We start from the raw sequence: 27,839 nt of genomic DNA on the forward strand, positions 1-27,839 counted from the left end.
GAACAGCCTGTGGCCAGAAACGCAGTGTTAACCGCGCTAGAATCGGGAGGTGATGTTCCGTTGTCTCGTAATGGAACGCTGGGAAGTGTATTGATTTTCCAAAATGGCCAAGGAATGACAACATATGGGCCAAACCTGGAGGATTTTTAAAGTAACTTTCAGTATGAATCTTGTGTCACTCTGGTTCATTATTTGCGTGTCACTGAGCAGCGAGGTTATAGCCAACGTAGAGTTCTATCCAGGTAAATAACGCGATTCATTCCTACTAATACATTTTATTATTTTGAAAATAGTGTTACACAAGTTTTGCTATGATAGTACGTTATCAATAAATCATAAGTATTGCTATACAGAAGCACCAGTGCTTGTAAGGCATCTTTAATACAATTTGTTGCTTTAATTGTATATATCACAGTGGCTTCTGAACGATTCATGCTGCAAGTTTATCTCGCTTATTAAATTGTTCTTTTAAAATAGAAAAGACAATCAATTTAGAATTTTCCAATTAAGCGGAATTTGTTTAGGACTGCAATACGGTGACTACATGTACGTGGCTCTGAACGGAGGCCTATTTCGTTATAATACTAACCACAACTCTAACACACCCAATCCTGCTAACATGCCACTGTATTTTGATTTTTATTCTGAATTAACTAACGGAGCTGATTACGTTCGGTAAAGATACACCGTGTAACATGAAATCATTTTTAAAACAATTCACATTACACATACACGAAAGAGTGGCAGTTGTTTGATTATAATTTCATTGTGTCCCGCGACAGTTACGAATAACAGTATGGAGAAAACGAACCATCAAATGCGTACAATATGAATGCTTTCATTATTTAAAGGATTATTTATTAATATAGACGGAATTTGTTTCTTCTAATGTGCCGTGTTTTGTTGTTGCCAATGAGATTATTAGTCATAGACTAATAGACTAAACCGTGTTATCAAACTTCGCAAATCGCCTTGAAATACAGGTACCTGTTGCAGTACATCCGCTTTCTTAGTTGGTTTGAAGATAGAGCTTAGATATTACATCGAATACGACGCTTACTGTTCGTAATACGTTAGATATATAGCTCTGTATTTGAAAGTGTATTGGGCACAAAATGTTTGCTTAAGTTTCTGTACAGCTTTTATTCGAAACATTTTTAGCTCCGATAAATATTTAGCGGGTTGTGTTCGAGATTGGCGCAGAAGTGCATGTACTTCATTTTGTTTAGTGTGTGTTATTTTTAGTCCAGTTTTTGCCCAAATTGGAATGTGTGGACAAATTTTAGTGTAACTCCCCATCTTCCCAAAATCAAATTTCAGCAGTTCTCAAATTGTTACATGCGGATAGACAGACAAACATGGCGAAGCTAATAGGCAAGCGTGATAATACCAAAATGACTGCATTGGTAACTACGATGTTGCCGAAAGGGTGGTAAACCTATAGCAGTCGTCACGGCTTATCCCCGAAAGTAGAAGTTCTACATTGAACTCAAACTGCGAAAACTTAGGAACAAGAAATATTACAGAATATTGTAACAAGAACTTTGATTTCCAATATTATATATTTCTTAGTTCTAAATTCTAGCTAGTTATTGCTAAATTGCTTTACCCTTCTTTAGTCCAAATGTTTTTTCTGAGTTCTTTAGCACATCTTGATCGTCAGCGTTTTGGAGAGAGGACGGGTTAATAACAATTATCGAACTGAAAAATATCGGAATTTATTTATCTCTTAATGCGTACAAGAACATTTCAAGCACGAATAAAAATGTAAATTGAAAACTTTTATTCTATTTCACATGTAACAAGATACAGTTAAATGTTCATGGGAATATGAGGTCTCGCAATTAAATGACAGAACATTTAGTGAAAAGAAAATATGTCAGAGACTTATTAAAAGTGATAATGTTCAATTTGATCACCTTCTGACTTTACACGAGCAATCCTAAGTTTCTGTTATGGTTGTGAAGGCGTTTCAGAGTTTTCGTCACATTGTTATAAATGGCAAAGCTATTTATAATGATTTTCTTTCAAGAGTGTATTTTGGAACATTACGGGACCAAATTAGGTGAGTACGATAGATGATCCTTCACAGATATTTATTTTTACTCAAAAATCGGTTTACCGAAAATGTGTGGGAAGGTCCATTGTTATTATACAAAATCGAGTTATGTTGCCAGATATTTGGACATTTTTTGACGAACGAGCTGTCGTAAAAATCCCAAAATGTGAATGTACAATGCATGGTTGGCCTTTTTGTTTTGGAGGAACAGATTTGAACCGTGTAGTTTCTTTCATATGAGTCCCATGTGTCATTTTGTAACATGCTATCCGTCCCTTTCCGCTAAGTTTGATGACCACCCCTTATTGGATGCCTGCGGCTGCTTATTCAGTATATTATTTGCAGTCTTTCACGATATCTGGAGGCCCTCTCCAAATTGAAAGTTCTTTATACGAGGATTCTAATAGACTACTAGCCTGCGTGGAAAAACTAACATCATCTTAACATTACCACATACTGCATAAGCAAAGACAAGAATCCGTTGCTTTGAATATATTACCGGCAGCTGCGAAATAATTACAGGGAGTTTCATAAATAATGAGTAGCTTTGAGCAGCAAACAAACATGCTGCAGAACAGGAACTAGATGTCAGACTGGAAATCTGATCTGTATCTGTTCTCACACACTCCTCATTCCGCACGCTTTTAATTCTATTTGTTTCGTCTCACAACAGCGTGGACACGAGAATCGTTACTTTCGCTCTTACAGATCAGATGATAACGTCACTAGAACATTTTTAGAAGGAACTAGAGACTGCAGATGTAATGAAGAATATATTATATTTTACTTCGAAATATTGCCATATTGTAGGCAAAATAGTATTTTAAGCATGTGCTGTTGGCTACGGACTAGATAGCTTGGCTTCAGATGACTTGGGATCTTTAACTCTGTCGCTGTGTCTATTGACCTAACGATTGTGGAGCCCATAGATCAGGGATCACCAGCCTTTGCCGGGTGGTGGACAACTGGTCGAAACATCTTTACGATGGGACTGTTAGACAAAACTGGAGAACACAGAATATCTGAGTAACAATAAAGATTGTCATTAGAATAAGAATTTTCTTGGATATTATCCATCATCTAGTAAATAAAATATAAAACGTAAAAAACGACGTTTCGGAGATGGGGCTCTCCGGTCCCGGAGATAGGGATTAGCTCTATCTAGTGGGCCCAACTGAGTAGGAACCTGAAGACGGAGATAGAGCCCCATCTCCGAAACGTCGTTTTTTACGTTTTATATTTTATTTACTAGATGATGGATAATATTCAAGAAAATTCTTATTCTAATGACTCATCACCAACATCATGAACTTTTAGATTTGAAATAAAGATTGTATTGACAGCATGGGCTGTTACAGTCACAGTATTAATCTGGAGATGGAGAACGGTCTCCAAGCCTTTGGGGTAGTCAAGCACGAGAATCAGGCTTAAACGAAAAAACCTACCTGTTGCAGTGTCGTTGTCCACAGTCTCTACTCTGTGTGTAGCTATAGAATCGCGGGTGAGAGGTCTGAACTAAAATTGCTTCGCATGAAAGAATTTCCTTGAAAATATTTGAATTTCATTAGAATTACGAGTACTGTTATCCATCTCGAAAACACTCGTAGTTACGATGATATTGAAAGCACGAAATCGATGCCAGAATAAAAATGTTATAAAAGACCAAATTTGCAGGTGAAGGAAGGGTACTAATGCCAACAGAGCGTAGATGAGCCCTAAACCGTTATTTGTGTGTATCTGTAACAGGGTAGACTGAAAAATATTCTCATGCTTATATCCGTACAGGATCAGGCAGGTGGTTTGTTGTACACCCGTAACAGACAGACTGTGTGCACGGAACAGGTCAGGCCGGAGGTCATGCCTCCGTAGCATGGCAGCAGATCGAAGAGCATGACATATACAGTATTCGAAAGAGGTTTCGACTGAACTGCATACGCACCTAACAGGGCATTTCGGAGAGCCAATTTCTGCAGCTCTTGTGAGTCACTCTTGCGGTTATCGATGATGTCTGCCAACCATCCTATCGCCTTAACATTTTATCACAAAATAACGACAAGGGAATTAAAAGAGTAATCGTTTCTGTGTGACGATATACCGATCCAACTGTTATCCAACCCCAAAATACATTTGCGACGGCCAAGCACCATTCTTTTTCGCGTCAGTGAAAAGAGAGGGCTCTTTCTTGGGCAGAAAGAGGTCGAAGTGTAAAGCAGACTACACGAGTCTGTCCACTGTCCACGTCAAGAATGCATGAAGCTTTACTTCCATTTCCTTATACGTCATCATGACGTGGTGCTTAAGCCAAGGGACAACTTACTGCAAACTCTTGTTCTCAGCTTGCGCCATGTAGTGGCACGTCGGCAGGTGTATCGGGATGTTTATTGCGTCTCTTCATAATCTATAACAAACGACGTCCTATCAAGTGACGCACCATCTGTGTGTTGTGTGGGTCACACACAGGTGTCCGGGACTAATGAAGAGGCAGGAACATTCGTGACGTATGAAACAATCAGCTTTTCTCATCAGGCAGTGCTTCCTATGCATGAAACGCGATTTGTTTTGCGTGATAATTTGTTGTAGACTGTTAAGGACTGCTTATATACTGTTAACTAACGTTGTGGTCGCAGAATCCAAAGATTTAATAATGTATTTGGTGGGAAACCCCCCTCGTAATACAATTTTCTCAGGCGTCTTAATAATTCCTGTATGTTAGATCCAGATTTTTGCCTCAGCACTGTGTTCTCGCTTTAAACCTTTCTTTGTTCCTTAGTGTGAGAGATTAGCTTTCAGAACCCATATAAAACAACAGATATTGCTATCGTTTTTGTGCGTTTCATTCTTTAGACTTTACATTATTTATGAGGCAATTATGTGGTAGTTACTGGTGAATATATTTTAAATTAATTAAATGCTGATTTAAGATCTCCAGCTGTTCCTCAGTATGTGTTTTTACCCAGTATGTCCGTCTTATGCAATTTCACGCCTGAGATATTATCAAGGGTGCAGCCTAAACTCTTTCGGAATGATTGTGACAAGCTACCAGCTGTACCAATAATCGTTATCGTCTTCGCCTCCTCCTTTCGCATGCACTGCATTTTAACCAAAAAATGTTTTGTGCCCTCTCCTATTCCACATATCCCCCAAACTTTCTGACAGGTTGTAACGAAACGTCAATTTTCAGACAAGTTTATTTCGTATCTGGCTATAGTGATGTCGAGTTTGTTGCACAGTTATGTTCTGTCTCTTGTAATGTATTGGATCTACAGGGCAGTAATTTGATAATTTTACATGTGTCACTGGCTTTGGTACATGTTCGTACCATTTGCTCTCTTCACTCCTACCTGTTTACTACTAAATGCAGTTGGGTGCATACCCTGTTATGTTTATGTATAGCTGCTTTTCTTTGCTACAGCTGGACATCTGGATATTAGGTGTGCTATAGTCTCATCAGATTGCTGTTGTTATTTTTACAAGCGAAACTGAACGATCCAGAATTCGTTATTTAGGTCTAGGCAGTAATCTTTTGCCAGTCGATAAGCCATTTAACAGCATTTTGCACTTCTTTGGTTCCGAGGGTTTTAGATTTTACCAGTAGCGTATTTCTAATTTTCGAGTTTGAAGGTCAATATGATGGCACCTCTGTACATAGTCTTAACGAGTCTCTTCAGGTTTCAGTGAAACTGACCACGAGGTCTGGGGCAAATCCATGCGTACATCGAGGTGAATGACGTCAGGTTGACGTGAATGTGCTTAGCGGAAGATGAGGTAAATCGATATATCAGCCAGGCGTGGCTGAAGCCACGGGGTCAAGGTCATCACGGGTAGCATTCAGTTTGTGGTGACCGCGAATTTAATGACACAGGATGATTAGAATTGTCAGTACTCACTTTTGAGAGGTACCGTGATGTAACACTATGTGACCTAAAATAACATTGAATGCTTTGTCTCAATTGCTCTTTAACTTTGCGCTAGAATACGCCATCAGGAAAATCCAAGATTGGCAGGAGGGTTTGTAATTGAATGGGACACATCAGCTATTGGCATATGCTGTTGATATTCATTTATTGGGTGACGATACAAATACAATAAAGAGTAACACAGAAGTTTTACTGGAGGCTAGTAGACAGGTGGGGCTAGAAGTAAATTCAGAAAAGAATAAGTACATGTTAGTATCTCGTTGTCAGCAGAGAGGCGGGCAGAACTATCTTGCGGTGGCTAATAAATCCTTTGAAAGTGTGACAAAGTTCAAATATTTGGAAACGACAATAACAAATCAAAATGACACTCATGAGGAAGTTAGGAGGAGACTAAATTCCGGAAACACTTGCTACTTCCCAGTTCAATATATTTTGTCTTCCCGTCTGATCTCTAAAAACCTGAAAATTAAAGTATACAAAACAATAATCTTGCCTGTTGTTTTGTATGGGTGCGAAACATGGTCTCTCACTTAGAGGGAGGAACACAGATTGCAGGTGTTTGAGAATCGGGTGTTGAGGAGGATATTTGGGCCTAAGAGGGAAGACGATGGGGCGTGGAGAAAACTGCACAATGATGAGCTTAAAAATCTGTACTCCTCCCCCAGTATTGACAGGGTGATTAAGTCGAGAAGACTGAGATGGGCGGAACATGTAGCGCGCATGGATGGGATAAGAGGTGTGCACCGGGTACTGGTTGGGAAACCTGAAGGGAAGAGACCGCTGGGGAGACCTAGACGTAGATGCGAGGATAATGTCAGGCGGTATCTATGGGAGATAGGAGTAGAAGGAGATTGGATTTTGTTGGCCCAGGACAGGGTCCGGTGGAGGGTTTTGGTTAATTCGGTGATGAACCCTCGGGTTCTATAAGCCATCTAGTTAATTAGTTAGTTATATAGAATATATAATTGCTGTGATAGAATTTAGAAGAAGAAAAAATACAGAGTATGCAGTGCACACGATAATAGATTATGAAGTCATCTTCATATTGACTATTTGTAGCCTTTGCTGGTTCCATTCCCGAAACACCCTTCTATTAACATACTTTCATTGTAGTGGTATATTCGTGTTTGTAGTCACATATTGTTAGAGTTGACTGTTTGGAGATGTTACCCCATGTTTATTTCACTTATATAAAATCCCAACAGGGTAAGTGTTTTTAAAAGAGACATCACGTACGAATATAGAAAGGGTCAAGTCGCGATTTGGAAGGACACAGTAGAGATCAGTAAAGACTGTCGTTTTAATGGTAAAATATGACCAGCCAGGAATGAGAACGGAGAATCGGCATTGATTGGCTGTTTGAAATTACGAATTCTTGAGAATAGACTGTGACTGGTTTATTTCATTGGACGAGAACTGAGAATCTACATTGTTTGGTTAATTGATTGTATGAAGACTTGCCAGTCGGCTTGTTGAGAAGTGCGTGTGATTGGTTTCTATTGAAACAGTCTCACATCTCTTGGGACTACAAACTAAATAACGTGACACGGAATATTATGAACTGACAGTTTTATTCTGGCACATGTATCAGTTCAAGGAATTTAGTGGAACCTGCACAGATAATATATGTATGATCACATACGAATGTAGGTTATTTTGTTGTTGTGCCAGCTAACGTCTTGTTATTCAAAAAGTATATCTATCGGTTTTGTGTTTGTTAGAGACTTCTTCTCATTCTTAATCATTCTGTAATCACTTTACAGTGATGTCAGACGTGTCTTACATTTTACACCCGTGACTGAGCAGCAACAGATGGAAATGAATTACATGGCAAATTATATCCGTTTCCTCTTTCTAACGCTTCAGATATTAGAAGATGGATACTGCAATCTGTACTTTGCGAGCAGAGCAAAGGGAACAGATAGTAAAAATGGCAAGACCAGCTACCCATTTTAACATTTGCTTACTTATTTAATCATTCTTTTACTGCAGCCCACTGGCAGTGAAGATGGTACTTTGCCCATGTCTGCACAACAAGAAGTTGCACAAACTTTGTAACTTCATGCACTTTTTTATTTCGCAATAGCCAATTGAGCGACATGTTTAGAAACCTTTAGTTCATCATCTGACCTCTGAATTACATTATTCTAGTACGTCAGTCGATGTGGTCAATATATGTTGGTGAGATTTCAGGTTCTCACGTTGACGATTAATAAGATGGCTGTGTTCTTGATGTTCCGCCGTGTAGTCTGGTAGATACTGACTGAAGTTTCAGAGGAGCTTTCCGCATCCATCATCGAAAGAAGACGGCAGTCATCAATACTACGTGTGTTGTTCGTTGTTATTTACATTAAAATTGAAAATGTGAGATACCGTTCTGAGCTTTGTCTTTTATTCATCTTGAATAGTAGATAGTCATGTGTCGTGGAAATTCGTATGTGCTTGTTAGGCTTATATTGTTACTAAACTCCGTTGTTCCGTCGAAGTTAGACGTTGCTATTTTCTCTGTCATGTTTCTTTAAATGGTGTTTCCGGTGTGTCAGGTGCAGTTGTGAGTGACTGCTTCAGGTGTTTTCAGACTCAGAATTAATTCCGAGAGTAAGCAACTGTCAGGCTTTTAGTAGACTATAATTACTTGCACGGGGGATCGGTTATTGCAAGGTCTCTCTACCTTCACGAGACAGCATAAGACGACATAAGGAAGTCCATGTCCATAGCGGATGTATTATGATCATTGTAATCGCCCACTACTTGATTTATTCTGATCGAAATACCTATCCAAATTAATTATATGGGTTCAAATAAAATACTCCAAACCTGACACAACACTTCCACAAGGTAGGCATATACTGAATTTATTTCCCAATATGTAAAGTATGTCGAGTTTAATCTGATACAATTTTAAACCGTAGATGTACCTAACGCCACCCCAGACGGACTTCTGCTAATCGACAAATTATTCCGATGAGTTAACACTTAAAGTCAGTTTCTCATAGCAGGGCGACGAAACATGATGATGGATAAAATAAGTATAGCTTCTTGCATATATGGGAGAGATGATGATAAATATAACATTTGAGTCGTAAGGTCTGACCAAGGCTTTGATTGGAGGATAATATTAAAATAAATCTTAAATAGGGTGTGGCGGTATGGACTAGATTCGTTCTGCAAAGGATAGCGAGAGGATAGGTCGCTGTGAACATGGTAATAAATCATCATGTTCTTTAAAGGGCGGGAAATATTTGATCGGCTGAGCATCTTTTACCTTCTTAAGAAGAACGCAGTTCAAGGCGTTAGTGCAGTTTTGGTTTTGAGGTTAGCTGGTTCACATAGTTAGTCTATCGTTGCTTGTGCAATTTCTTTGCAGATGTAACTCCGGAGGATTACGTTATAGAACAAGTGGCAAGGAGATTTCTGCAGAAAAGTCAGTACCGTCCTTTCAGCAATCCCGGCACAATTCCAAAGCTGGGGCCGAATCCAGGGTTTACTTACCAGTTTCCGGGGCGTTCTCCAGTCTCCGAAAAAACTTCACCTTTCGCAGTAAACCCGTCCGATCCACGATACTATGAAGAGACACGTAGCCTAACAGGTTAGTCTTTCTCAGACCTACGTTTATTTTCAACATACTTGTTTGGTCATACATATAAAAATAGACTTTAAAAGTAAAATTTTTTCGTTGCTTTACAGTTTATTAGATGAGTTTCTTGCAAATATATTTCTGAAGCATTTGTAGCCAATATAACATATTAAAACATTTCTCTGTGTTTTGTGGTTTACTCAGATAAGGCACTAAATGTGACTTGGTTGATATTCCAGACAGCACAGATGGAATCCCGAATCTGTTTCCACGTCAGTCCGTGCCAGATGAGGATTATGATGGGTCTGTGTTTGATTTGAACCCAGTATCGCAGACCTTGAGAACGCCTCAACAGACAGAACAGAAGGCAGATCACGATGAGCTTAAGGCTTCAAACTCACTAAAGCCACAGTTGCCCGAAGAAACAGCCCCTGCAAATTACCAGCTTTACAAGACTCCTGTTCAAGCTGAACCAGATGATAAGTCTGATGTGTATTTTATTGGTAAGTCTGTAGTATTTTTATGGTTTTACTATCATTGTGAATGGAAGTTCACATCCGAACACATTGAAAGTTGAGAAATCTTAGTAAGCAGCTGGTATAAATTTAATCAAAGTGAGTGGGGCAATCCATTATTTCTGTTCTGGCTTTCTTAATTGGTTGGTGCCCGCCACGATCACATAAACTCTCAAATGTGCCCATAGACACAAAAAGGTTGGGGACCACTGACATAGGTTAATTTATTACACCTATATTTCATAACTAACTTTTTAGAGTGTGTTTGCATTAAAGGTTTTATTTTATGCTTATCATGCAAAGATTATGTAAATAGGCGTTCCTGCTCTGTTAATGCCAGAAATCAATGCTGAAATTTGGTTTACACATTTGTAAAGTGCTGCAGTGGTATTATCAAAGTTTTTCTCAGAATTCGTCTTGGCTGAATTGTTAATGAACTGTGTTTGTGTATTTCAGCTATCGTAGCTGGTTGCAGTGCTGCGGCTATAGTTGGAGTAATAGTCATAGGAATTGGTTGGTACAAGTGAGTTTACAACAGTTTTAATGTCCTGCATTTTACAATGAACGTACCACAACGAAAGTTCATTAAATTTATATTCCTTACAAGAGGAATGTGTTAAAGGAGGAGTTTTGAGGAATTCCAAATCTTAATTAAATTAATAAAATAAAATAAATAAATTACGTAAGAATTATTATTTTGTAGGCCTACTTTTCTTGTCTCTTTGGAGCACAGTCCCTGTTGAGAAGCCAATAGTTACTCGATCAGTTAAGAAATTTTCTGTTTTTTATGGAATTCAAATTTTGTTACAGTGTTCACAAGAACCAGTCATGGGTTCCTAATCTGAGCCAGTTAAATCCAGTTCACGCATACTCAAATTCCATTTCAGTGAGATTTCTTTCAGTATTATCCTTCCACCTGTGTCCATGTCTGTCACATGGTTTTCCAATTAAAATGCTGTAGGCATCTTCCTCGTGCATTCTACATATCTCATCTATTAAATCCTTCTTTCTTTTGAAACCCTAATAATATATGTTGAAGGGTACAAATTATGGAGCTTGACATTATGTGCTTTCTCCATCATCCCTTTACTTCCCCCTTTTGGTCCACATTTGCTCCTCTTTTGCTATTCTTTATGCTATTCTATGTGCAGGAGGAAATGTGGTAAAATCGCCTTGGTTAGGCACATTGTAAGTTTTGCTGGCAGGAAAAGTTATTAAACAATGGACGTAGGGTTTGTTTCATGGACAAGTCCTATCAGGATATGACAAATTGTACACCTTCCGAGAAAACATAAAACCAAAGTTTTAAGTAAAATACAGTGCAATCATAATTCTTTGATCCAAATATAATCTCTTGGAAGTATTTAATTTTATCTCAATCCAACTCTGCAACAAAATTCCACTTTATTTATTGAAGATGCATGTTTCTGCTACCACTAGTAATGATTAAGCCAGTGGTCCCCAACCTTTTTGTGCCTACGGGCACATTTGAGAGTTTATGAGATCGTGGCGGGCACCAACCGATTAACAAAGCCAAATATTATTTTCTCTGGACAAATAAGATATGGACACCAAATAATACGCAAAACAACACGACGTTTAATGATACAAGAAACCACGTAATCAAAAATACGTACTTTTATAAGTACAATTATTATTACTCAAGTGGGAAGTTAGTGTGATATTTGGCACTGCATTTCATGGGCCAGTTTTTCAAATTTGGGAGTGTAGGATGATGTTGCTGCTCGCAAACAACAGTCAAAATGGGCATCAGTAAGTCGAGACCTGTGCTTTGATTTTATAATGTTCATGGTTCTTTCCGTATCAACGCGGGCACCCGAAAAAAGCCTTGGCGGGCGCCGCGTCGGGGACCACTGGCTTACAGGATTAGTCTTTTGTCATCCATTTAACGAGGAAGAAGTTGTAACAAAAGACAGAAATGGACATTTTGCAATTTATTAAGATAAGACTAAGATATGCTAATCATATATAATTAAAATAATTGAACTTTCTTTGTGGTACATTAACTTTGTGATACTTCTGCATACCATTCTTTGTGGGAAAATAAGACCACCAGTAATGGTTTAGATGACAATTTAGAAGTGGAATGGTCTATACTTACATGAAAGTGCTAAACTTATACGCAAATAACCCAACAGTGTTACATTATCATAATGATTTTTTATTTAAGTTTTGTTACCTGCTATTCGATAGATACCCGAGATTCTTCCGCATGGCTGAGTGGCCTGAGCGTGAAGCTGACCACTCGCCTCTGTTTTGAATGTGTGGATGTGTAACTCTGCTACCTTAGACACTTTCATGGTGCAAGGCTAAAAGTAAAACAATATTGATGACGCCTTTCTAAGCTTTAAGTGTGTGTCATACTTTAAAATAAACATTAACACATAGTACATTTAAGAAATACTCATTACAACTCTACTTTTAATAAAGTAAACATTATTTGTTGATGATAGTTGAAGCTAGTAGATTAAAATATATTCAAAAGCTGAGATTATCTCTCTGACATGTGCCATATGAGGAGCGTGGAGAAATTTTTAAGCCAACCAAAAGTCAGTTACATCGTAATGTGGAAGACATGCTGTAGAGATCTTCATTGAGACGTGAAAGGTTTGAAACTACGATTTAAGGAAATTTAATGAATTAAAGTTATATAAATTATATTTTACTCTGCTGTCTCTGCTCAAATTTTACTTTCATTGACAACAAATGTAGGAAGTAATTGTGTCAGAAACTGGCCTAGTAACAGCTTGTATCCTTTTAATTACGAACATGATCTCAAAGGTCCATGCTGCTGTCATGTTGATATATTTGAAAAAATAAACATCACTTAATATAAATTATATAATTGTCAGGTTTATTGACAGTTGAGAGATATTCGCTGCCTCTGCTCTGAAATGTCAGCAAACTTCTACCAGACTATACAGCATAGTTTTGCCAATGTTGCAAATTTTGACCCCAAAATATTTCACACAGTCGCAAACACGCTAAAAAGGGCGATGGTTGTGGACTTTATCAGCATTTGCTGTAAAGTTGTTTTGTAAGTTCTTCCTAACAAATAAAAGCTTAAAAAACAATTTGTTTGTCTTGTTATATTAATGTCACCAAAGCTTATAAATGCTGTAGTAGTGATGGAAGCTTTTCAATGGAACGATCTGTATGTGAGAGGCCAGTTAGGTTTAAGTGATCTCTGAAAGAGAAAAAAACAAATGTATTGATAATTAAAATAATAAACAACGAAATGGATAAATAAATTAATAATAAAATGATATAAGAAACGAAATATAATATATTAGTAAATAATAATTAATGAAGGGGAAATAATTAATAAAACATATACCATAATAAATAATGGAAGAAATAAATAAATAAACAATCAAATGAATGCATAAATATATGGAGAAGTGAATGAGTGAGTGAATAAATAAATGAAAGTAACTAGCTTGAACATACACAAGGAATCAGTTGGTCGCATTGTGTGTGCCTACAAAAAAGTCACGAAGGCCCCGTGACGTAAAATCCTGAAGCTACAAATTCATTTAGTCAGGAAGTTCGCGGTTATCTGACGGCTTTATCGTATAGCTGTATTCTGTGAAAAAATGTATGCCTAAACGTGTAAACAATCAGCTGGACTTGTGGACTGTTCTGTTTTGCAGTCTTGACAGAGTTTTCTTTCAAGGTGTGGAGGAAGTTGGCAAATGTTTTGTAAGTCTGAAAAATACAACTTTGCAAGTAAGGCCAAAGAGAACATTTAAGGATTTACAGATATTACGTCTTTTTAAATCAATATAACTGCTGCAAACAACAAAATTTTCTTTGAAGTGTCATTTGCGGTTGTTGAGAAATTTTTGGACGTCAATTTATTGTTTTAGCAAAATACCCGAAGTGTCTATGCCAAAATAAGTAATACGTTTCTCTATGTTAATATGGTTGCATAACAAACAATTTTAGCCCACTTCACATTATTTTAACCTGTTTCTCCCATGACAAGTATTAATACTATCCTCCTATCTGCGACTTTAAGTGGAACGTACGTCAGGGACGAAAATGGTGAGGCCACTTTCCGGCCGGCGAAGTCGTCGTGATCAATGAACTCATATCACGTGACTCGATGTTGATATACTCAGGTTTAACTTTCATAGTGACCCAATATTTTATTCAGTGACCTAGCGTGGAAGCAGAGCAACCTGGTTAATGCAGGATTGGGTCGGTGTTGAGAATTTGGCAATATTCCCACGCTGAGGTCAAGGCTGGGTCATTCACGGTACCCTGGTACTGAAACGACTCGGTTGATGTGGTTATAAAATAATCAGATTGTGACGAAGATGGTTAAAGATATGTTGGTATGTAATTGTTTCCACCAGTACTACAAATTAATCTGTGTATAATAATACAGAATCGTCTGTGTGTCCATTAGTACGTCCACCAATTCATCCCTGTTTTTACGACATTTCAGACTGCAAATAAAGTGAGAAAATTGGGAAAGCCTGAATTTTATGCATGGTGTATAATAGAGTATCTCTGAAAGTGACATGAGTTTAAGTCATAAGACATTTTCCTACATTTCGCACCACAAGAAGATAGCCTGTCCAGGAGACGAAAGTAACAAAACTGTTTACTTTCACCGTCCAATTCCAGTTAAAGTTGAATTTTTATATTAGCAACAAAATCTTAAAATACGGTGATAAAACATATTTTTTCCCTAATCCTAAATCTGACAGGAACACTAAAAGAACAAAAGCATTTATTAGTCGTCTGTGCTAGAAAAGAAACTCCGAACAAAGGAAATGTTAAGTGCCTGAAGTGTGGAAAATAGATATTGTTATTGAGTTTATAAGTTATCTTATGAACGGATACCGCGGATTAGTATATTTGTAGGTGCTTTAAAAAACTGACACGGGTTGATTAGAAAACAAACGTGATTCGAATTTTATATTCGTCATATTCAGTACAGTTTCAACCGAAACGGAATTATGGTTAGCAATTAGGAACGTAAAGAGTCTCTGTAGGGCAAGCTGATTGAAAACTGTCAACATTATCAGCAATAGAAGTTGTTGGCTGCAGGATATCGAATGGGGTATGAATGGTATTGAACCATCGTAACATGTTTTATGATGGAGTGAAGAATAACATCGATTATGAAAAATAAATTTCCTAGTAGAGAAGAAGTAGCAAATGATTGATGAAGATTTCATAACGACGAACTTCACAGAAAAGCAATGCGATGGATTAGGCATGCAGCATTTATGGAGGAAGTAAGAAATCCTTTCTAAATTTTTATCAGAAACCCTCAAGGAAAGAGACCACTCGAGAGACAGAGGCGTAGATGGGAAAATCACATTAAGACGGATGCAAGTGACAGCAATGTGAATTTGTGGACTGAATTGGACTTGATCAAGAAAACCGTAGAGGCCGAAAGTAGTCTACACTGAACCAGGATTTACTATCTGCTCGTTGTTCTTGCTGATTAGGAACTTAGTTAGTGGAAAACGAGTATCTAGGACCGATGCCAAGAAGAAATCAACATTTCTGAATCATCTCGTGACTGAATAATTTGCTTGCAAACATATTTTCACGTCCTGCAACAAAAGAAACACAGGAATTAATGTCAGAACGCAATATTTGGCATTGTCGTGATCCTGTTGCAGGACACAGCTTCAGTATGTAGGCCTGGGGTAATTTCCCTGGTCACGTTAGGTCAACTGTTTGTACTTCACTATAGGCTTAAATGAAATGAATAACTGTCAAGATTGTGTGGCGTAATGAGAAAGTCTATTTTACTTTTCTGTCAGTTGCCTTTCTGTTTCTTCTTTCCTTTATCAGTTCTCTTATTTCCTTTCCTCTTATCCCCCCTTGTCTGTTCATTTGCCCCTTTCTGTCCGCAATCTCACCCATGTTATTTCTTCTTTCAGAATGTGACAAGTTCACCTCAACGTCCTGTTTTTTGTGTGCTATGTTTAGATTATCATGCGCATTTTTAGCTGTACACGAAATTTGTTTTACTCGAAGTACAGCATTTGTCTTAATTCGAACACGGGTCGGTAAATAAAGGCCTTGTAAGTTTGTTCTAGTCTGACAGCGAAAGTAACGTGCTTCACTTGTGTAAACAGAGAGCGTTCCAGAACTTTGCAGACGATTTTACACTATTCACAAGATGGGGCACGCAGTATGCTTCCGAATAAGCACAAACAAATGACACGGAGAGGCAGGCCCGCCTAGTGCTTGTTAACCAGACAGTTAGGGATGGCTGATTTCTTCGTAGGCCGTTAGACGATCCTTCATCAGGGCCGAAAGTAATAAGAGTGTTTGTATACAGAATTCTGAAGGGATTGTAGGAACCTACTTCACTGCAGTACACCGGCGTCTGTATGGAAGTAATGAGAAAAACCACAGAAAACAGCAGTTATGTTAGCCGGTATCGTGCCCGAGATTCGAACCGAGTACTCCTCGGATACGAGTAAGCCGTGTAATCGTGTGGCTCAGACTTTCGAGTTTAAGAATTATTCAACTTTCCTCAACACTCGACGCGCCTTAACCCCGCCAGCTGAAGTTACACACTGAACTACCACCGCCGAATTGAAGTACAAGACTTTCGCAAAAACTAGACGCATTGTATGGAACAACGACGTTACCAGTTGTGCAATATATTTGTATTCTGCTCGGGCTCTATTTGAACACGCATTATCTTACTTTCACTCAATTATTGAACATTCCTTAATGAAGTACCAGCCAGCCGTGCTGGAATGTCTTCTGGTCGTGGCGAAATTCCGGAACTCTGACACTAGACACGCACAGTAGTTAGAAATGGTGTTCCGCTGAATTCAATCCTTGGACTTCCCCTTGAGTACGGGAACGTATTACCTTCATGAACGGAGAATAACAATCAGTTACCATGGTAGTAGCGTCACGTGGTATGTAGAACGGATTGAGGGTCGGTAGGCGCAAGCTGCACTAACCACCAGTCACACGCGGGGTCTCATAAAGAGGACACGAAAGTGTCTGTGCTTACTAATGTGGTCTGCCCATGTTCAGCAACTTAAAAGACTTCCTCCAGAATCTTAAGGGTAGTTTTGAATCTGTCAAGAATGATTTGTGAGTATCGATATATTTACATTTACTTCGTTTATTCTTTTCTTGAAAGAGGAACTAGGTGCAAAAAAAGAAGGTTTAGTGCTGCCAGTATGAATTCTAAGGTCACTTAAAATCGCAGTCATGAACATTTCTCGTACATTATTGGAAAATACAGGAGTTATGGTTTGAAATTTATTTGGAACACAGTGTTTAAAAGATACTCGATTACTTAAAGTATATCGTCCATCACTCGATTTAAGAACCCTTGATTTTTCTTTCTCGCATGCTATATCTGTGTATTAAAAAAGAGTCAATTTTTTCGTGTTTACTTGCAATCGCAGAGGGAAAGCGGGCAGACAAAGATATCGGTACTTAACTACCCATTTACAAGTTCAGAAATAGGGAATATAATTATTGTCACACAATGTAACCGAAATACAGAGATAGTTTTATTTGCTAATTGTTTTATTGCAACGAAAAACGGACTTACCACGTCTGCTGCCGTAACTGCTCCCTTTAATCTTCTTTTGACTATCGTGTATGCACCCCCATCCCCGGCGTCATTTGCTATTGTACGTACACATAATCATGCAATAACAATCGATAATGGGAACATTTACGTAACAAATCAAATGTGGCACATTGATTTTTCAGAACGTGGAAAATGTTCGCTCTTATTAGGATTAATATTTCAGTTGGCTTGTTCTCCTGTGAGTTGGATCTGGTCAGTTCTGCAGGCTCGCTCTGTTTATTACATTTTCAAGATAAGCCACTTTCGAACAGTTCCAGGGACAGCCATAACACTAGCTTATGGGACACAGGGTAGTTAGTTTTGTTACAATTTATCTACTTTAAAGTTTGAATGTTGTTATGTATGAAGGTGGCTCTCTTCTGGGCTGTAGCGCCGTGTACTCTGGTAGAAGTTTACCAACGTTTCAGAGGTCCTTGCTGCCTCCCTCATCAAGGCTGATGGTTGGAGGTAGGAAAAACAATCTTCTACCAGACTACACTGCGCTACAACCCAGAAGACACCCATCGTCTTACTCACCGCCTTGGGAACCTGTAATCCTGCTGTTTGTGTGTACGTAAGCTTATACTAAAAGAGGTATCCGTTATGGGTGACGGTGTTCTGGTTGTTGGGCTTGTAGCGTTTTGGTTGCGTGCCATCTTTTCGGAGAAATATAGTGCTTCCATCTTCAGAGTTGAAGGCTTATTAATGGGATATGGTGACTGTGTGTGTTATGCATGACGGACCATTATAATAGGTGCCTTGTGCTCTTTCAGAAATGTTCGGGATAGTGCTATTCGTGACTGGCCGTTGCCTCCTGCGGCTGGCTAAACAACTGGATCATTAGACCCACAGTATTTGTTCAGTTACATAGTTTTTGACGGTTATTACGCGTGCTTAGAAATGAACGCATATAGGGCTGCTGGTTCGCATCTTTCAACTCGAGATATGGATGAAACGTCTTGTTTAATTGTATGCTTGGGTGAGTAAGTGAGGAAAAGCAATACGCAGGGATACTATGTGACTCTGATTTTTAGGTTCTACTCTTCTGTCTCAGGTTGCATAAGAATGCTAAAGCTGCTGCTGATGTGGAGTATCCAGCATACGGAGTCACCGGTCCCAATAAGGAAATTTCTCCGACAGGTGATAGAAGGTTAGCACAGTCTGCCCAAATGTACCACTACCAACACCAAAAGCAGCAAATCATTGCAATGGAGAGGTATGTGCCCTTTGAAGTAGGACAGCCTTTCCGACATCGGGAAACACAACGAAAACCAAAATATTTTCTGTATTTTGTAACCTTAATAGTAGTTCGGATGCCACAACTTGCATTGTTCAGTTTTCAGTCATGTTGTTCTTCTTCTTGCTTAGTTTCTTACATTTGTGTGTTGTGACCTTAGAATATGATTTTGTTTTTGTGCTTCTTGTTTTTAAAAATTGGCTAGCAGTGCTGTCAGTTATTGTGGTACTGAGACATTTTAAGGTTATTACGTAGTAATTGTTTGGAAAATGTTACATATTCAGTTGCTGATATAAAAGTCAAAATTAATAGACTGTCATTACATTATTTATCAGGGAAACAAAAATGGAAAATCTCAGGAACTTAAGAGAAATATTAATGTTGACGTGAGTGTAATTATTTATATTAGCTTGTGTCATTAAAATCACTGACAGTTCAGTGTGACAAATCTATGGACTTTGTTCAGGACAGAGCATTTGTTAATATGGAATAGTGGATATGTTATTTATGTAACATCTGGTTTCCTTTATTGGTTTTAATGTTATTCCCATAAATTTATTTTTCAGTCGTGTTACAAATGAACGCAATGGATCTGTGTCTGAGGCAGAGAGTGAGGAGGAAAATGAAGAAGGAGACTACACAGTGTATGAATGCCCTGGATTAGCTTCAGTAAGTACATAAAATTAATAACCAATTCTGATGCACCATGAACAAGAAGTCTCCACAGAAATGTCAAAAATTTGCATATGATTCAGCTCTTAAGCATAGTTTGTTGTAATTTTGAGTCACAGTGAACGTTTGAACATGAAATTATACAGGACTTGTAGACTTTCATGGCTACCTTGTGAGGAACCACTGAAGGTTCAATTTACCAATCTTTTCTTAGAACTTTTCACACAAATTTTCTAAGATAACTCAACAGTGAGATACTTAAACTTTCATCTAAATGGGAGTTATCTCACATCAAAACAATAATTTGAGATTTGGTCAATTATGGTAATGAAATTGTGACAGGAATCTTGATAAAATATTATCATTTATCTGTGACAGAATAAAATTCAGAAAACCATAAAAAGTATCTATCCCAGAATGTTATTATCATACCTCATATGTGAGAACAATAGGAGAAATATGTGAATAAAATGCAACTTGGGACCAGGTCCAGGAAACACCACTGTGCCTTTCCAAAACTGCTTAGACTTCATCACTACAACAATTTCCTCAGTAACAGGGCCATCCTTGTCTCCAGTGATTGTTTTCTGTTCTGAATTACTAGCACCAGTGTCACACCAAGCAGGTTCGATTGTAAAACAGTTTTTCTTCTTTCACATACACGTAATTTACATAGTCATATTTCCCACTACATTAGGTGTAAAGATTTCTGTCTTCTGGGTTATTGCGCTGTGTAGTCTGGTCGATGTTAACCAACGTTTCAGAGGTCATACTGCCTCCGTCATCAGGGCGATCATCGCCCTGATGACGGAGGCAGTATGACCTCTGAAACGTTGGTTAACATCGACCAGACTACACAGCGCAATAACCCAGAAGATAGAAATCTTCATACTCACCGCTGTGAGAACCTCAAGTCTTACACATTAGGTGTACATTTCTCATTTGCATACAGGATACCTATGCAATTCACCATTTGAATGTCTGTAATGTGAAAGGTGGAATGGTGTGTGTTATGACATAGGTAACTTGAATGAAAACAGCCATCAGAAACATTTCTGATCTTTGTACTGTTATTCATATCTCACCTGTATTTGAATTTATATGTACTTTGTTTTAACACAATGAAATATTGTTGCTCCAGACAGGTGAAATGGAAGTAAAGAACCCACTATTCCAAGATGATCCAACTCCGGTGACCCCAGCAGTTACGCCAGCTCCAGCAGTTGCAGGTGCAGTAGTGTCAGGGCAAGTCAGTAGCAGTAATACAGATGACAAGAAGTAACTACGATTTTACCCCTTCCCCTTTCTGTCATAGTAGTCCCAGTGTTTTGTTTTGTGTGAATTATATCTCTTCATATGTATGAAAGAGAACTGGGCTAAATATATTGAGTTTCTTTATACAGGATCTGGTATTTCATTAATTTTACACAAACTGTGGTTACAAGGACATAGAGATTTCAGCCAAGTAATAATTCTACAAGATGGAAAAGGATTTCATGAAAATATTGCATTTTATATAGAAAACTTGGCAGTAACTATACTGTAAGTGGTAGAATTTAAGAAATTGACTGTAGGAACTGTTGATCTGTAAGTTTTCATCACTGAAATATATACTCATCCAAGGTAGGCAACCTCCTGAAAAATATTTTATCACTGTGAGACATACATTTATTTCATTCATCTTCTGAAAAAACATAATCGTCTGATCTTCATGCCATCAGTTCAGAAAAAAAATGTTAAATCTAATTTCAAGTACCAAGTTGCTATAGAGTTGATAATTATAATAATAATCAAATCTGAATTTGGTATTTGTAGTATGTTATGGTTAGTCAGTATGCATCTCTCATTTTGCTGTGAATGCTTAATTGAATTCAAGAGGCAATTTAAAGCTCATAGCATGAACCATAAAAGATGCATTGGTCAAGACAAAGAGAACAATAATTTAATACTTTGAATGGAGTAGCGAAGAAAGTGACTGAACTCTGAAGAACAGTATATTTGAATATTAAGCTTTGCGTTGTGACATGAACTTCTCTTTAGTATTTATAAAAATTTACTTATTATCACAGTCATGTTTATTAACTACTTTCATTGACAACTTGATGGTAAGAAAGAATTATCATGAAATCTTTGTTATCCTGCAATGCAATTCAGTTGCTTCATTATCTTGGCATTTTAATGTCTTTGTAACTAAATGTGAATAGTTACTGTTACATAAACAGAGCCTTATTTGTGTATCAAACACAGTAACAAAAATAAGTTAAACTGTGTTCTAGAATAGTGTGTGTTTATTTGCCACTTAAGGTGCAAACTAGGTTCTAAAGAAGAAAAGGGAAATCAAATCCGTTCCCAGCATCTTCTCAAGTCTTCTCACTTAAATGGTATTATAAAAAGGCAAAAAATAGAATAATCAAAATATGTTGTCTTTCCCTCAATACCATACCAATGCCTGAATCCCAGTGAATTATATGCTACTTGTGTGTGTTTCTCTTCTCCCTGTATTCTGTGCCATAGCACTTCAGGGTTGCTCTCTGTGCTTGGAAATGAGCATTTGTTGACAGAAAATAAAATATACCATAATGCAAATTAGTGAATCATAGGAAGGAAGTAAACATATGTTCTTGGTAACAGGATGAAGCTCAGACTTAAGCTTTCAGAAACTTGAAATAACCCCATATCATCAATTTATACATTAGGGAAATTATGTAACTTTTGAGAATATTTGTCATGTGCTGTGAATTATAGCAGTTAGATTTCCATCTGTTATATACTTTTACTGAAGAGCGGTCTTCATAACCTGGTTAATTCTCTTTTGACATTTCTGACTGGCTGTAAAATTCTCATGTTCTGTTTTTATTTCTCACACTTTTTAATTGAATTACTGTAATGGGTACACCAGATGCAGTATGAGTTCTAGTATATGTGATGATTACCTTCTTTAATTATATCACATCTTGTACCTATTTATAAATTTGATTGTAACAAAGGATGTCATGGGCTGGAAGTAAGCTCACGCCTGTACTGCATTGACAGATACATATTATCTTTAGTCACTTCTAGTTATTTTAATATGGTGTGAATGGAGATTGGACCTGGCTGTTCCTTAACGTTGCTTTTTTACCCATTCCATTTGTCAACCAGAAGCAATGAACTCATTGATTAACAACTATTGCAGCACTTCTTCAGCAGTGTTATAAGCCCTACTTTTATTATATTTTTCATTGTCAGCAGCAGAATTCCCTTCCACCTTCCATCTTGACTCATTTTTTGACAGTTTGATTTTATGGTGTGTGAATAGATATTACTATAGTAACACCAAAAAATTGAATGTTTCATGGCCACAGAACAGTATCTCTCCCGCCATTGTGAGATCCAAGGTTTTCACTGTGCTGATCTTCTTCTGGTTCTGGCACTGTGAATACCTGTCAACAGATTCCACTGTTTCAGAGAAATATGCTGTCTGTCTTCAGATTTGAAGTGGTGATGCTGGGAAGTGGAGGGATTTATATAGGGCTGGAGAAAGGGAAGGCTGAGGGAGTGGGCCAAATAAGGACAGGCATAATTCCACTTCTCAGCACTACCACTTCAGCCCTGATGATGGAAACAGTATGTTTCTCTGAAATGCTGGTGTCTACTGATGAGTTTACATGGTGCCAAAACCTAGAATATCATAATCCCCCTTCCATACCATGAAGCTCTACATTGCCAGCTTTGCCGTGCTGTAATTTGTGACTTATCTCCACTGATACATAAACACTCACATAATCATGCCATGGCATTGGTAAGCTGTAAATTTTAATGTGTTATTCATTTTCCACTAGTTCATAATATGTCATAGTCTCTGTCTTCTGTTACATCATCGAATGTTGTATGGTAGATCCATCAGAAACTTTCTCAGCTGTTTCAGCGCTGGCGAAATGAGACAGGTTGGAAAAATATGACATGAGAAGTCACAATAAGCAGACAATGTTTATCACATCTTCAAAGATATTTTTGAGAAACATGATAATTTTGGCAATACTGATGTCTGCAAAGCACAATAAATAACAGCAGAATCATGTAGTGTACATCACAATGCAGTGAAAATGATGTCCCAGTTGTGATGAAAATTCACTCGGCATACACAACACACATACAGTGTTTTCTCATAAATAGAAATATTTATAGACATGTAAGTTTTGAAAAATAAAGTCTGAACACTGAGCAGCACTTCATACCCAGAATGTAAGTAGAAACTGCAAAGAATGTAAACTTGTAGTAGTGTATATTTTTACCTAATGGTGAACAATTAACATTATTTCACACATTATGTTACTATTAGTCAGTAACTGAGAATACAAGTTTAGTATAATTTATACAGATCAGTGTCGTTTCATCATTAGTTTCTGAGATATTCTTCAAAATGTTTATAGAGAGATGTCTGTAATGTAGAAGAAAAACTATTTGTTGTTGGTTGTCATGTGTTCTTTGCATGATGTGCATGAAATTAACACATGTAGAGCTGGTCATGTCTGTGTATCTGTCCAGCTGTCTCTCCACATGATTTAACTCGATAACTGCTGAACGGATTTGGATGAAATTTGATATGGATGTTATGTAGTTGAAGACTACTGTGAAATTGTACTTTACAGTTTACTCCAATTGGTAATGCAAACATAGCAGGCAAACGAACTTGTGAGGTGGGATCAACATTAGTACCACTTGCAATAAGGCCATAGTGTAAAATAGCATGATGGCTGCATAAAAAAATTTACTTGAATAGGATTAGATCCCACAGCCCTGTGCATATGAGACTGGTATACTAGCACAGAGCTAATATACCTTTTGACATATTGGAATTGATTTATGTCAGTTATAGAACATATTAACACATGATTTTTATAGTTGGAAACTAAAGTTGTTTAAGTAAGACAACAGACAATATTTTATTAATAATTCAGAATTTGCGAAGAACACGTGTATTCTGGTATGGATTATAGCTTTCCAGTCTTGTTTAAAAGAATTTTTCCAAAATAATGCATACAGTTGAAAATAATCTTCTTTATAGTAAATATGAATAAAGCAACAAATTTTGCTAAAAAGTGGTGTGTAATATGTTGCTACAAATCGAAGTTTGTTCTTGTCAATAATAATCATTATATTCAGGTTCTGGTGGACTGTTTCTGTGCTTGACAACAATCACTTGAATTATTCATCATTACCATGGTCCCCATTTCAAGAATAATGAGAATTTATGTAGCTACATGTACCTTTAAGAGATATTATGAAAGTAATCTCTTATATTAACATAATTTGGTGGTGTATAGTGGATAATTTTGTTCTGCCATCAATCTAGTAGATAGTGTAGCAATGGTATAAGCTTTATGTGCTTAGCTTGTCACATAAATGATGCTTTCTTGTCTATACAAATATAACTTGGATAAGGTAATGTGCAAAATGACAGATTGTAACACATTTTCCATTTGTACATATTTTGCCAGTGAAAATGAATACATTATTTGCATGCCCTTATCATTCTTCAGAATCAGGTCATACTTTCTACACCATGATTTAGAAACTTTAATTCTGGGTTAAATTACCTGTAATTTCCCCTGGGCTAACATAAAGTGAGTAGTTTTATAACATTGGTAGATAATTTTAAAGGCAATGAAAAATGTCTCATCATAGTACAAGGTGAAGTAGGCCAAGTGAACACTTAGTATAGAAGTAAATATTAAAAGTTAAAAACATAAACTTGTACTGCAACTTCTCTAAAGTAATAAAGTCTGGGAAAGACAAGTGAAATTACTAAATTATTATGAAAGCAAAATATCTGCATCTGCATTTATTATGTGTAAAATATATGTCTTCTGTAATACGAGTTGTATGTATAATAAGTGTGCAGAGACTAGTCAGTGAAAGGAGGTATAATTGTTACTTATTTTGGAAAATAATATTTCAGTCAGTGTTTTAGCATTGTATTTCAGAACACTTTGATTTGTTATATATATCCATTAAAATGAGGAATAATTTTCTCATTCTGGTTGACAAAAAAAAGGTAAAGTACAGAAATCTTTAAAAGTTATGAACAGCCAGTTTATGAATGACTCCTAAGATTGTCTATGATATTTTGGAATCACACACACACACACAAAGACATCTGATGGTGGAGGGAGGCTATCTTCACAGATTACTATTATTCTAATGTAAGACAGATTGTGAAAGAATTACTTTTAAGTAAGTTATCATCATCATTTAACCATCAAGGATTTTGGGCCTTGTGACCTGTTCCACCCAAAATCCTTTTAAGTAAGTCCTATTTCAAAATAAATATTGTGCAAAGCATGAACATATTCTGACTGGATTTTATTTGCAATATATTCAATCAAGATTGTAACATTAAAAACCAGCTGCAACACAGAAGTAACAATTCAAGGTTACTCAGTTCTGTAACACATGCTGAAATGAAGTGGGAAATCAAATGATAACAGCGCTGATCTTATTCGCTGAAACTGTTTAAATTACTTTATTACAACATAATACAAGATTTAAAGAGAATATATATATACTACTAATCATAAAGAAATATGAAATGTCATTATTTAATGTATAATATTTTATTAAAACACCACTATCTTATATTTTCTGTCATTTGAAAGAAGTAAATACCTAATCAACATCACGCCTCTTTTATATACCATTTGTACTTGCTTTTCCTTCAATCCAGAATGTTACTACAAGGAGCATAAGGCACTTTTATATGTGATTTGTTGTGGTATAACGTGTCTTATGAATGAACACATGTAGTAGCTTTTCGAACTTCTGATTTGTTGACAGTTTATGTAAGCTGATTAGATTTGCACAGGATGTAATCATGCAATAAGGAAGTCTCCCATAATTTTGTTCTACCATGGCAGTTAGCACAGAATCAGAAACTGAAAAAAATGGAGAAGAAATTACCATGTAAAGTCATTAGGAGATTAGCATATGAAAAGTGCACACTTTACAAAACTTGTATAACCAACACTTCAGATGCTTTCTTGGCCACAATGTACATACAACTCTTCCTTGCCTTCTGCTCACCCCTCAAGAGTGGGTACTGATGAAAATGAAAGCTAGAACACAACTCCCTTCTCAGACAGGTTATACTGAAATAGTTATTGCACACTCCGAATACTGATGTGAAAATATGCCATACGAGGGCTTGCTTTCAGCATGATTTACAACATGATGTTGGCCTGATAATTTTTTTATAAACTAACGTGAATAATGAACTTTTAAACTGCAGTCGTAACATTTTAAGTTTGAGGAGTGTAAGTGTTGGTTGGTAATCATTTGCTGTTGTTAGGGGATTTTGGGCCTTATGTGATAATATTTGAGTGGCTGAAAACCAAAGGGGTGTAATTGCATGTATTAATGAAATTTGGTTTTGACATTATGCATTGGAGAAAGGCCGGCGCAGTGGCCATGCAGTCTGAGGCATGGTCCTCCTGCGCCTGGCCGCTGCGACAGTGGGTTCAAGTCCCACTCAAGCCATGGATGTTTGTCCGTGTCTCCTCTTCCAGTCTGGTGGGTAAAGACTGGCCACGGAAGGCAAGGCGAAACAACCGTGGTACTTTTGCAAGAAAACCCCAAGCTGACCATAGACAACGACAAAAAAATTGGAGAAAGCCTCAAAGAGACACTTCATTTCCTTCTCTTGACAATATCGTGATTGATCCTCAACGTAGTGAGGCAGGATCATGACATCATTGCCCATGATTCTCTGTGCTATTACACTATTTATGACAATTCTGGCATGTTCATTAGAATGTGACTCTTGACCTTTGAGAATGACGTCAATTGTGTCTACGTTGTTCTGTTCTAAAAGTTCATGACGATCGTGAGTTATTGAAGAAACAGTTTTCTGGATATTATCCGCCCACGACGTTTCGGAGATAGTCCAATCTCCGAAATGTCGTGGATTTTATTTATTGGACAATGGATAATATCCAGAAAACTGTTTACTTCAATGTGCCTAAGTTATCAGGTGAATGACCTGGAATCCTTGACCAAGTGAGTTATCTGGTGGGCTGATGTTGACATGACAAAAAATTCCCCCATGTAGATGTAATTCTCCACACTCAGAAGCACATGTGGGTTTTAGAGCAAAGTGATCCTTATTTTGCCCGATTTTAACAAAACTTGTAATGTGCTAACAAACTAAACTAAATTTCGCAGTTTCAAAATTTATTAAAATGAGACATGAACCGCACGAGTACAAACAGATCTCTCATAAACGAG

The 27,839-nt window shown here is 37.3% G+C and overlaps 1 protein-coding gene and 2 long non-coding RNA genes across 4 annotated transcripts; 1 reads left to right on the plus strand and 2 right to left on the minus strand.

Annotated features, from left to right (window-relative positions):
- LOC110841419 (uncharacterized) lies at positions 1 to 26,195 on the plus strand. The gene is made up of 7 exons (XM_022086953.2): positions 1 to 242; positions 9,344 to 9,565; positions 9,793 to 10,056; positions 10,525 to 10,591; positions 18,723 to 18,884; positions 19,472 to 19,574; positions 20,719 to 26,195. Exons 1-7 carry the CDS (start codon positions 125 to 127, stop codon positions 20,857 to 20,859), a joined length of 1,077 nt encoding a protein of 358 aa, XP_021942645.1. The 5' UTR covers positions 1 to 124; the 3' UTR covers positions 20,860 to 26,195.
- On the minus strand, positions 12,273 to 16,911 carry LOC110841420 (uncharacterized). Of its 2 annotated transcripts, none has more exons than XR_002547192.2 (3): positions 16,777 to 16,911; positions 14,121 to 15,665; positions 12,273 to 13,276 (listed from the first exon to the last, which is right to left on the minus strand). It is a non-coding gene; the product is annotated as an uncharacterized LOC110841420 (long non-coding RNA). The 2 variants fall into 2 exon arrangements; XR_002547191.2 differs by having other exon boundaries at positions 13,540 to 15,665.
- On the minus strand, positions 26,060 to 27,824 carry LOC147873263 (uncharacterized). The gene is made up of 2 exons (XR_015535992.1): positions 27,595 to 27,824; positions 26,060 to 26,491 (listed from the first exon to the last, which is right to left on the minus strand). It is a non-coding gene; the product is annotated as an uncharacterized LOC147873263 (long non-coding RNA).
- Between the last annotated feature and the right edge of the window lie 15 nt (positions 27,825 to 27,839).

The sequence above is a fragment of the Zootermopsis nevadensis genome, unplaced genomic scaffold (genome assembly GCF_977971745.1).
Source record: "Zootermopsis nevadensis isolate Lab colony 2312 unplaced genomic scaffold, Znev_1.0 Znev_ptg000020l, whole genome shotgun sequence".
NCBI lineage: Eukaryota > Metazoa > Arthropoda > Insecta > Blattodea > Termopsidae > Zootermopsis > Zootermopsis nevadensis.